The 12,149-nt window shown below is 46.2% G+C and overlaps 1 protein-coding gene across 6 annotated transcripts in view; it reads left to right on the top strand.

Annotated features, from left to right (window-relative positions):
- Window positions 1-12,149, top strand: part of DOP1B (DOP1 leucine zipper like protein B) — a 133,396-nt gene that overhangs the window by 77,556 nt on the left and 43,691 nt on the right. For all 6 annotated transcript variants that reach the window (XR_006335279.1, XM_043874270.1, XM_043874269.1 and 3 more), the window contains 3 exons: window positions 1,784-1,936; window positions 3,025-3,125; window positions 4,331-4,521. Coding sequence is in view for 5 of the 6 variants with exons in the window: in XM_043874270.1 (XP_043730205.1) it covers window positions 1,784-1,936; window positions 3,025-3,125; window positions 4,331-4,521 (445 nt within the window). In the remaining variant the exon portion in view is untranslated. The remainder of the gene's footprint in view (window positions 1-1,783; window positions 1,937-3,024; window positions 3,126-4,330; window positions 4,522-12,149) is intronic.

Here is a 12,149-nt window from a genome sequence, read left to right as displayed (position 1 = left end):
TCCTTTGCATCACATGGCCAAAGTATTGGAGTTTCAGCTTTAGCATCAGTCCTTCCTAGAAGGTCAATATATAAGATTCCGGCAAAGGAGGAGTTTAGTGCAATGAAGTGCTTACTTTATAAGAGATTTTCTGCTAGTCAGGAGGAGCTGATGTAACCATGAAGGGATTTAGTGCTTTTCTAGATATGAAAGTGAAAGTCACGTCCAATTCTTTGCGACCTCATGTACTATAGAGTCCATGGAATTCTCCAGGCTAGAGTACTGGAGTAGGTAGCCTTTCCCTTTTCCAGGGGATCTTCCCAACCCAGGGATTGAACCCAGGTCTCCCACATTGCAGGCGGATTCTTTACCAGCTGAGCCCCAAGGGAAGCCCAAGAATACTGGAGTGGGTAGCCTATCTCTTCTCCAGCGGATCTTCCCAAACCAGGAATCAAACCGGGGTCTCCTGCATTGCAAGTGGATTCTTTACCAGCTGAGCTATCAGGGAAAGCCCTTTCTAGATGTGAAGAGATGCAAAGGTGGGGATCCTGAAGTCAGTTCTTGAAAATATCTAACTATCTAAAGACCTGTCCCACCAGATTCCCTGGAGCACAGAGTTCCCCCCTCCACCCTGAACTCCTGAAGGTCAGCAGCTGCAGTAGCACAGGGCTCAGTCTCCGGAGAGGCAGATGGCAAATGCCCTTGTTGTTCTGTCGCAGGCAATGCTCTTGGCAAGTGTCAATTTGTAGTTGACAGAAGTTTTTTGTACGAAGTTTACGTGTAACTTGATAACTGGAAATCACATTTCCTTAAGTAAAAAATAAATAATGGTTAGGGGCTTAGGCCAATCAGTGATTAATTTGATCTGTGCAAAGAAGAGTTTTATCAAACAGAAATGTGTTAGTCGCTCAGTTGTGTCCGACTCTTTGCGACCCCATGCACTGTAGCCCTCCAGGCTCCTCTGTCCATGGGATGGCAGAGTCTCACCTCTGTTATCTGAAACTGATGACAGTCTCACCTCTGTCCAGGTGAGAACACTGGCATGGGTAACCATTTCCTTCTCCAGGGCATCTTCCCAACCCAGAGATGGAACCCATGTCTCCTGCACTGTAGGTGATTTCCTTACCGTCTGAGCCACCAGGGAAGCTCAGAAATAAATGAGTCAAAAGAAGTTCTTTGATCTACAAGGTCTCTAAAACATTATAATCTGTCAGACATCATCTTTTTCCATGACCCCCCAAGGACTTGATCCTGGGATACAGTTTGGGCCCTGAAGATGAGCCAGGCCTCTACTACAGCATTGAGCATAGAAATGGGAACAAGCAAATTTGTGGGATTAAAGCTGAACACCAAATTGAGCCAACCACCAGTGGTAGGGTGCTAGGGTGTCTACCCCAGGACAGCGACCACCACAGATCGCCCCCAAACTTCCTAGAGGGTGCGACCCTGGCACCCCAGCGCCAGCGCATAGGGAGCTTTGGCGTGTGCTAGTTGAGGGGATGTCTCCATCATCGACAGGTGCTTGCTGCCAGGTGATTCCCCTCTGAACGTGGAGATCCGGGCTAGACCTGCAGTGTCCCAGGTGGCCGATCCCCACATTTCACCTGTGCCATTACCCTCGCCTGATGGCTCCTGAGGGGCCTGTGATGTGGTTCATTTCGCCTGGCGGTGGTGGTTCTTTGTGTATTAAGGATGCTCACATAGCAAAAGTAGGCAGGAACCGGCAGCTGGGGGCCGGACCAGCCTGCCAAAGGAGGAAAGGGGCAGGACTTGCCGGTGTTGACGCTGTCTCCGCTCCGTCCAGAGGGTGGCTCGTGTGCTTTGGAATCAGCTGAACAAGGAGACCCGGGAGCATCACGTCACGTGCGTGGAGTTGTTCTACCGGCTGCACTGCTTGGCCCCCACGGCCAACGTCTGCGAGGACATCATCTGCCACGCCCTCCTGAACCCCGACAAGGTGACTCCCTGCAGCCGATGATCCCCGTCTGACCCCAGTCCTGACACCCCGCCCCCCGCCCAGGTGTCACATGGCGGCATGTGTTAGTCATTCAGTCGTGTCCAACTCTTTGCGACCCTACAGACTGTAGCCCGCCAGGCTCCTCTGGCCATGAGGATTTCCCGGGCAAGAATACTGGAGTGGGTTGCCATGCCCTCCTGCAGGGGATCTTCCCGACTCAGGGATCGAACCTGGGTCTCCCGCATTGCAGGCGGATTCTTTACCATCTGAGCTATCAAGGAGGCCCTCAGGCAGACTCACCTGTATCCGACAGGAGTCATTCTGGGGCGCAGTGGACATCCTGTTTAACGGACAGGCGTGTTGCCTCAGCAGCATTTTAATAGATAAGTAATTTCAGGACCGGAAGGCCTACAGAAGCGTGAGCCACCCCGTGTGTCGTATTAAAGCTTACCAGGGACATCCGCCCAGGCTCCCGTGATACTTGCAGGGCCCCCAGAGCTCTGGGTGAAGCAGGCAGCTGCAGAGACCATGTCACCCCCGGAGCCCTGGCTCTGCACTGCCATCAGGTCCTGTCCTCTAAGCCGGGGGTCCCCAGTCTCTGGGCTGCAGATGGGAACATCCTGTGACATCAGCGGTGGTATTAAATGAGAAATGAAGGGCACAATAACTGTCAATGAGCATGGAATCATTCCGAAACCATCCCCCAACCCCAGTTCATGGAATAAAGTTGTCTTCCGTGAAACTGGTGCCAAAGAGGCTGGGGACGGCACTGCCAGGGGCCACGAGGAGGCCACGCCCTGTATTCTTCTCCAGTCGCAGGCCTGGCCGTGGCCCTGGACTCCAGTGGTCATGGAGTCTGGAGCACGGACTGCCCCGAGAGCGCGTCCGCAGCAAGGAGGGTGAGGAGCAGGGTCCTCCTCCTCCCTGCCCTGTCGGACACCAGGCCCCTTAACTGGGGCACGTCTGCCCTGCCTGCCGTCTTTCTGCTGAGTTCTCGTCTGTCATTTAAATGGGGCTCGCTGCCCCGAGAACACGTTCTGTTAAGACAGAAACCAGGCGCCTCACTCCCGTTTTCTCTCCTGTTCAAGGGAACCAGGTTGGAAGCTCTCTTTCGATTTTCTGTCATCTGGCACCTGACCAGAGAGATCCAGGGCAGCAGAGTGACGTCTCACAATCGCTCCTTTGACAGGTGATGGGGGCTTCTTTTTTTTTTTTTTTTTAATAACCCTTAAAGGAAAAGGACACTTTGGGGAGGTGCTGGGTCAGCGTGCCAGGCTGGGCTCGGGGAGATGCATGACGTGGAAACCAAGCCCCCCAGCCCCGGTGTTCTTGATGTGGAGCAAGGATTCCTGGGATCCCCTCAGTGAATTCAGGCCAGACAGGTGTGAATAACTGGTAGGGGGTTTCTTACCTTGATTATGGAAGGAGGAAGCCCTGCGTGCCTCAGAGTTGCCTGAGGAGCAGGCAGAACAAGCCCCCCAAGGGGGCTTGGTAGGAAGATGAGGAGGGGTAAATCTTGGCCAGGCTTCCCCGGTGGCTCAGTGGTAAAGAATCCACCTGCCAGTCAGTGCAGGAGATGCAGGTTCGATCCCTGGGTTGGGAAGATCCCCTGAAGAAGGACAAGGCAACCCACTCCAGTATTCTTGCCTGGGAAATCCCATAGACAGAGGGGCCTGGCGGGCTACCATCCATGGGGTTGCAAAGAGTCGGACACAACGGAGCGCTCACGCACACACATGGATCTTAACTGGGGTGGCGGCCACACTGAGTGTGTGCAGCTGCGATGTCCTCAATCCCATGCCCAGAACCATGCATTTTATTACAGGCATGCTCTGTTCTACACTGGTGTTTAAAAATCCCTTACCTTGTCTCTTGTAAGCTTCCCTGATGGCTCAGACGGTAAAGCGTCTGCCTGCAAGGCGGGAGACTTGGGTTCGATCCCTGGGTAGGGAAGATCCCCTGGAGAAGGAAAAGGCAACCCACTCCAGTATTCTTGCCTGGAAAATCCCATGGACGGAGGAGCCTGGTGGGCTACAGTCCGTGGGGTCACAAGGAGTCGGACACAACTGAGCAACTTCACTTTCGCTTTTACCGTGTTCCTGGAGCCCAAATGTGGGGTCAGACATGCAGCCTTGGAGAGATGCCAGCTGGTCCTAATGCATCCCACCCCACTCCCCCATTTGTGAGGAGACCTGGGCATCAGGATTTTTAAAAGCTCCCCTGACTTAGCAACTCAACAACAAAACAGCAACAGTGACCCTAGCTGGAAGCAGGGTTGACCTTGTGGTCCTCGTCTGCCTGGGCCCACAAGTCCAGCCCCCCGGGTGGAGCTCTCCGAGGGTGTCCTGAGCGCCCTGACAGTGCGCATCTGCAATCCCCCCCGACCCACGTCAGGTCCCTGTTCGTGGTGCTGGACAGCCTGGGCAGCTCGGACGGGGCCATCGGGGCCGCCGCCCAGGGCTGGCTGGTGCGGGCGCTCTCCCTGGGCGACGCGGCCCGCATCCTGGAGCCCGTGCTCCTGCTCCTGCTGCAGCCCAAGACCCAGCGGACCGCCATCCACTGCCTCACGCGGGAGAACTCGGAGGGTGAGTACACTGCGCGGGGGCCAGGTCGGCCCTGCGTCCCGGGGACCCTGGGCCCAGGGGGAGGGAAGGGGCAGCCAGGACCTCCCTGCCGCCCTGGGGCCGCAGTCAAGGCACTCAGACTGACAGGGTGGTTTCACCAGGTTCTAAAGCTGGGGGAGGTACTTTGTGGGGCCTCCTAAAATTTCCGGATCAGATGAACCAGCACTTTGAAATGCTAAGTAGTAGGTTTGTTGTTTTCACTGAAAAATATATGATTTCTTTTTTATATTAAAAAGGAAAATACTAGCAACCCATGTTCCAATAAATATAGCTGATTCTTGGTTCTTTTGCTGGAGAAAGCAATTCAGGTGCATCCAAGGTAGTAGGAGAGAAAAACAGACCATCCATCTGAAGGTGTCCAAGGCCACCTCTTCACTTAGGAAGGAAGTCTGAGGTCTGGTGTGAAGGTCATTTTGGGCTGGCAGGCTAGCTCTTCTCAGACCTGGGACGGGAGAGCAGAGGTTTTTCCCAGGTATGAATGATCAAGCGTGTCGAAACCTGCATGTAGGCTAATCAGTCGTACTATATAAAAATCACTTCTGCTCAAGAACCGTCAACAAGGTAAGTGGTTTCTATCTGCTCTCCAGGGTTCTTTCCAGCTTTAACCTAAAATCAGAGAAGAAGAAACGGGCCTCTGGGCTCTGAGACTTTTCAGAGGCATCTTTAACTAAATTTTAAAGAATAGAGATAGAAAAAGAAAAGAAAGACTGAAATGAAACCAATGATTTCATTGAATTTCAGTGATTAATACTTAGTACAGTTTATGGTCTAACATCACTTCGCACAATAGGTGTACTTTATGATTTCCTGCAGTTAGTTCTCTAAGCAGTGGCTTTACAGACTTTGACTAGTTTGTTTAGCTTATTGGGTTGTAAATACTCAGTGTTTGTCAGTCTCATCTTAAAGAGGAATGCAGGGGGAGGAGCCAAGATGGCGGAGGAGTAGGACGGGGAGACCACTTTCTCTCCTACAAATTCATCGAAAGAATAACTGAACGCAGAGCAAACTTTACAGAACAACTTCTGATCGCTAGCTGAGGTCATCAGGCGCCCAGAAAAGCAGCCCATTGTCTTCGAAAGGAGGTAGGACAAAATATAAAAGATAAAAAGTGAGACAAAAGAGCTGAGGACGGAGATTCGTCCCGGGAAGGGAGTCTTGGGCGGCATTGCTTGGGGTAGGGTCCGGGCCTGAGTGCCCTGAGGACAATCGGAGGGAGCTTCTGTGAGTTGCCAACTTGAACTGTGGGAGACCAAAAGAGAGAGAGTACATTAACCGGCCCGAACACACTGCCGGCCGTTCGCAGAACAGAGAGACCAAGAAAGTCCAGAGAAGAGCTCGCAGGCTGCGGACTGGCCCAGCCCCGCCGGAGGCAGGAGGCTGGGGGGAGGGGAAGGTCGCTGCGAGACACAGGGCGCAGGCACCCGACGGGCGCGGGCGGGGACTGGGGCTGGGGACGCGGAGGGAGGAAGGCACGTGCACCCGACTGGCGCCAGCGGAAACTGAGACTGGGTCCGCGGAAGGGAGGGGGCGCGCCCACCAAGCCCCTGGCTGCCTGGACCGCTCTGACGGGGAAGGCACAGAGAGCAGGCGCAGCTTTTCCTTCCGCGCTTTTGTGTAACACCCGAGGGCTGGAACCTCGCGCAGCGCGGGGCGCGCTCCATATAGAACAGCCGGGAGCCTGAGCAGCTCAGACGGAGAAAGCGGGGTCAGCCCCTCCCGGCAGCGCCAGCCCGTCCCCGCGGCGCAAGCCCGCCCTCACAGCGCCAGCCCCTCCCTGCAGCGCCAGCCCATCCCCGCAGCGTCAGCCCCTCCCCGCACAGCTACTGAACTAGCTACCTGAATGAGTCCACCTCCGCCCGCCTGTGTCAGGGCGGAAATGAGGCTCTGAAGAGACCGACAAACAGAAGTCAAATAAACAAAGGGAACCGCTTCAGAAGGGACTGGTGCAACAGATTAAAATCCCTCTAGAAAACACCGACTACACCGTAAGGGGCCTGTAGATACCGAGAAGTGTAAGCTGGAACGAGGAGCTATCTGAAACTGAGCCGAACCCACACTGACCGCAAGAGCTCTAGAGAAACTCCTAGATATAATTTTATTTTTTTCTCTTTTTTTTTTTTTCTTTTTTTTCTTTTTTTTCTTTTTTATTTTTTCTCTTTTATTTTCCTTTAAAATCCCCTATTACTCCCCCATTACTCCTTAACTTTCATTTTCATAGATTTTTACGATTTTTTTAATTAGGGGGAAAAAAATTTTTTTTTCTTTTTTCTTCTTTTTTTTCTTTTTCTTTCCTTTTTCTCTTCTATTTTCTATTTTTCTTTTCCTCTTATTTCTTTTAAAGTCCTCTAGTACTCCTCTACTACTCCTTAATTTTCATTTTCAACACACTATAACCTTACAAAAAAAAAAAAAAAAGAAGAGAAGCCCTATTTTTATTTTTTATTTTTTTTTTTTTTTGAAGAGAAGCCCTATTTTTAAACCGAAGATTATTCTCTCCCAATCTTGACTCTCTGTTTTCTACCTCAGAACACCTCTATTTCCTCCTTTCCCCTTCTCTTCCCAATCCAATTCTGTGAATCTTTGTAGGTGACTGGGCTACGGAGAACACTCTGGGAACAGACAGCTGCGTAGATCTGTCTCTCTCCTCTTGAGTCCCCCTTTTTCTCCTCCTGTTCATCTCTATCTCCCTCCTCCCTCTCCTCTTCTTCATGTAACTCTGTGAACCTCTCTGGGTATGCCTAACAGGGGAGAATCTTTTCGCCATTAACCTAGAAGTTTTCTTATCAGGGCTGTATAGCTGGAGAAGTCCTGAGACTACAGGAAGAATAAAACTGAAATCCAGAGGCAGGAGACTTAAGCCCAAAACCTGAGAACACCAGAAAACTCCTGACTGCATGGAACTTTAAGTAATAAGTGACTGTCCAAAAGCCTCCATACCTACACTGAAACCAACCACCACCCAAGAGCCAATAAGTTTTAGAGCAAGACATACCACGCAAATTCTCCAGCAACGCAGGAACATAGCCCTGAACGTCAACATACAGGCTGCCCAAGGTCACACCTAACACATAGACCCATCTCAAAACTCATTACTGGGCACTCCATCGCTCTCCAAAGAGAAGAAATCAAGTTCCACGCACCAGAACACTGACGCAAGCTTCCCTAACCAGGAAACCTTGACAAGCCAATCGTCTAACCCCACCCACTGGGTAAATCCTCCACAATAAAAAGGAACCACAGACCTCCAGAATACAGAAAGCCCACTCCAGACACAGCAATCTAAACAAGATGAAAAGGCAGAGAAATACCCAACAGATAAAGGAACATGAAAAATGCCCACCAAGTCAAACAAAAGAGGAGGAGATAGGGAATCTACCTGAAAAAGAATTTAGAATAATGATAATAAAAATGATCCAAAATCTTGAAAACAAAATGGAGTTACAGATAAATAGCCTGGAAACAAAAATTGAAAAGATACAAGAAATGTTTAATAAAGACCTAGAAGAAATGAAAAAGACTCAATTAAAAATGAGTAATGCAATGAATGAGATCAAAAACACTTTGGAGGGAACCAAGAGTAGAATAACGGAGGCAGAAGATAGGATAAGTGAGGTAGAAGATAAAATGGTGGAAATAAATGAAGCAGAGAGGAAAAAAGAAAAAAGGATCAAAAGAAATGAGGACAACCTCAGGGACCTCTGGGACAATGTGAAACGCCCCAACATTCGAATCATAGGAGTCCCAGAAGAAGAAGACAAAAAGAAAGGCCATGAGAAAATACTCGAGGAGATAATAGCTGAAAACTTCCCTAAAATGGGGAAGGAAATAGCCACCCAAGTCCAAGAAACCCAGAGAGTCCCAAACAGGATAAACCCAAGGCGAAACAGCCCAAGACACATATTAATCAAATTAACAAAGATCAAACACAAAGAACAAATATTAAAAGCAGCAAGGGAGAAACAACAAATAACACACAAAGGGATTCCCATAAGGATAACAGCTGATCTATCAATAGAAACCCTCCAGGCCAGAAGGGAATGGCAGGACGTACTGAAAGTAATGAAAGAGAATAACCTACAACCTAGATTACTGTATCCAGCAAGGATCTCATTCAGATATGAAGGAGAATTCAAAAGCTTTACAGATAAGCAAAAGCTGAGAGAATTCAGCACCACCAAACCAGCTCTTCAACAAATGCTAAAGGATCTTCTCTAGACAGGAAATACAGAAAGGTTGTATAAACGTGAACCCAAAACAACAAAGTAAATGGCAACGGGACCACACCTATCAATAATTACCCTAAATGTAAATGGGTTGAATGCCCCAACCAAAAGACAAAGATTGGCTGAATGGATACAAAAACAAGACCCCTATATATGCTGTCTACAAGAGACCCACCTCAAAACAAGAGACACATACAGACTGAAAGTGAAGGGCTGGAAAAAAATATTTCATGCAAACGGAGACCAAAAGAAAGCAGGAGTCGCAATACTCATATCAGATAAAATAGACTTTCAAATAAAGGATGTGAAAAGAGACAAAGAAGGACACTACATAATGATCAAAGGATCAATCCAAGAAGAAGATATAACAATTATAAATATATATGCACCCAACATAGGAGCACCACAATATGTACGGCAAACACTAACGAGTATGAAAGAGGAAATTAATAGTAACACAATAATAGTGGGAGACTTTAATACCCCACTCACAACTATGGATAGATCAACTAAACAGAAAATTAACAAGGAAACACAAACCTTAAATGACACAATGGACCAGCTAGACCTAATTGATATCTATAGGACATTTCACCCCAAAACAATCAACTTCACCTTTTTCTCAAGTGCACATGGAACCTTCTCCAGAATAGATCACATCCTGGGCCATAAATCTGGTCTTGGAAAATTAAAAAAAACTGAAATCATTCCAGTCATCTTTTCTGACCACAGTGCAGTAAGATTAGATCTCAATTACAGGAAAAAAATTGTTAAAACTTCAAACATATGGAGGCTAAATAATACGCTTCTGAATAACCAACAAATCATAGAAGAAATCAAAAAAGAAATCAAAATATGTATAGAAATGAATGAAAATGAAAACACAACAACCCAAAACCTATGGGACACTGTAAAAGCAGTGCTTAGGGGAAGGTTCATAGCATTACAGGCTTATATCAAGAAACAAGAAAAAAGCCAAATAAATAACCTAACTCTACACCTAAAGCAATTAGAGAAGGAAGAAATGAAGAACCCCAGGGTTAGCAGAAGGAAAGAAATCTTAAAAATCACGGCAGAAATAAATGCAAAAGAAACTAAAGAGACCATAGCAAAAATCAACAAAGCTAAAAGCTGGTTTTTTGAAAAAATAAACAAAATTGACAAACCATTAGCAAGACTCATTAAGAAGCAAAGAGAGAAGAACCAAATTAACAAAATTAGAAATGAAAATGGAGAGATCACAACAGACAACACTGAAATCCAAAGGATCATAAGAGACTACTACCAGCAGCTCTATGCCAATAAAATGGACAACTTGGATGAAATGGACAAATTCTTAGAAAAGTATAACCTTCCAAAACTGAACCAGGAAGAAATAGAAGATCTTAACAGACCCATCACAAGCAAGGAAATCGAAACTGTAATCAAAAATCTTCCAGCAAACAAAAGCCCAGGACCAGATGGCTTCACAGCTGAATTCTACCAAAAATTTAGAGAAGAGCTAACACCTATCTTACTCAAACTCTTCCAGAAAATTGCAGAAGAAGGTAAACTCCCAAACTCATTCTACGAGGCCACCATCACCCTAATTCCAAAACCAGACAAAGATGCCACAAAAAAAGAAAACTTCAGGCCAATATCACTGATGAACATAGATGCAAAAATCCTTAACAAAATTCTAGCAAACAGAATCCAACAACATATTAAAAAAAATCATACACCACGACCAAGTGGGCTTTATCCCAGGAATGCAAGGATTCTTTAATATCTGCAAATCAATCAATGTAATACACCACATTAACAAATTGAAAAAACCATATGATTATCTCAATAGATGCAGAGAAAGCCTTTGACAAAATTCAACACTCATTTATGATTAAAACTCTCCAAAAAGCAGGAATAGAAGGAACATACCTCAACATAATAAAAGCTATATATGACAAACCCAGTCTACGGCCATACCACCCTGAACGCGCCCAATCTCGTCTGACAAACCCACAGCAAGCATCACCCTCAATGGTGAAAAATTGAAAGCATTTCCCCTGAAATCAGGAACAAGACAAGGGTGCCCACTCTCACCACTACTATTCAACATAGTGTTGGAAGTTTTGGCCACAGCAATCAGAGCAGAAAAAGAAGTAAAAGGAATCCAGATAGGAAAAGAAGAAGTGAAACTCTCACTGTTTGCAGATGACATGATCCTCTACATAGAAAACCCTAAAGACTCTACCAGAAAATTACTAGAGCTAATCAATGAATATAGTAAAGTTGCAGGATATAAAATTAACACACAGAAATCCCTTGCATTCCTATATACTAACAATGAAAAAACAGAGAAATTAAGGAAACAATACCATTCACCATTGCAACAAAAAGAATAAAATACTTAGGAGTATATCTACCTAAAGAAACAAAAGACCTATACATAGAAAACTATAAAACACTGATGAAAGAAATCAAAGAGGACACAAACAGATGGAGAAACATACCGTGTTCATGGATTGGAAGAATCAATATTGTCAAAATGGCTATTCTACCCAAAGCAATCTATAGATTCAATGCAATCCCTATCAAGCTACCAACGGTATTTTTCACAGAACTAGAACAAATAATTTCACAATTTGTATGGAAATACAAAAAACCTCGAAAAGCCAAAGTAATCCTGAGAAAGAAGAATGGAACTGGAGGAATCAACCTGCCTGACTTCAGACTCTACTACAAAGCCACAGTCATCAAGACAGTATGGTACTGGCACAAAGACAGAAATATAGATCAATGGAACAGAATAGAAAGCCCAGAGATAAATCCACGAACCTATGGACACCTTATCTTTGACAAAGGAGGCAAGGACATACAATGGAAAAAAGACAACCTCTTTAACAAGTGGTGCTGGGAAAACTGGTCAACCACTTGTAAAAGAATGAAACTAGAACACTTTCTAACACCATACACAAAAATAAACTCAAAATGGATTAAAGATCTAAATGTAAGACCAGAAACTATAAAACTCCTAGAGGAGAACATAGGCAAAACACTCTCCGACATAAATCACAGCAAGATCCTCTATGACCCACCTCCCAGAATATTGGAAATAAAAGCAAAACTAAACAAATGGGACCTAATGAAACTTAAAAGCTTTTGCACTACAAAGGAAACTATAAGTAAGGTGAAAAGACAGCCCTCAGATTGGGAGAAAATAATAGCAAATGAAGAAACAGACAAAGGATTAATCTCAAAAATATACAAGCAACTCCTGAAGCTCAATTCCAGAAAAATAAATGACCCAATTCAAAAATGGGCCAAAGAACTAAACAGATATTTCTCCAAAGAAGACATACAGATGGCTAACAAACACATGAAAAGATG

Source organism: Cervus elaphus, chromosome 19 (assembly GCF_910594005.1).
Source record: "Cervus elaphus chromosome 19, mCerEla1.1, whole genome shotgun sequence".
Classification (NCBI taxonomy): domain Eukaryota; kingdom Metazoa; phylum Chordata; class Mammalia; order Artiodactyla; family Cervidae; genus Cervus; species Cervus elaphus.
The sequence above is the reverse complement of the archived record's forward strand: the minus strand, read 5'-3'. Positions and strand labels throughout refer to the sequence as shown.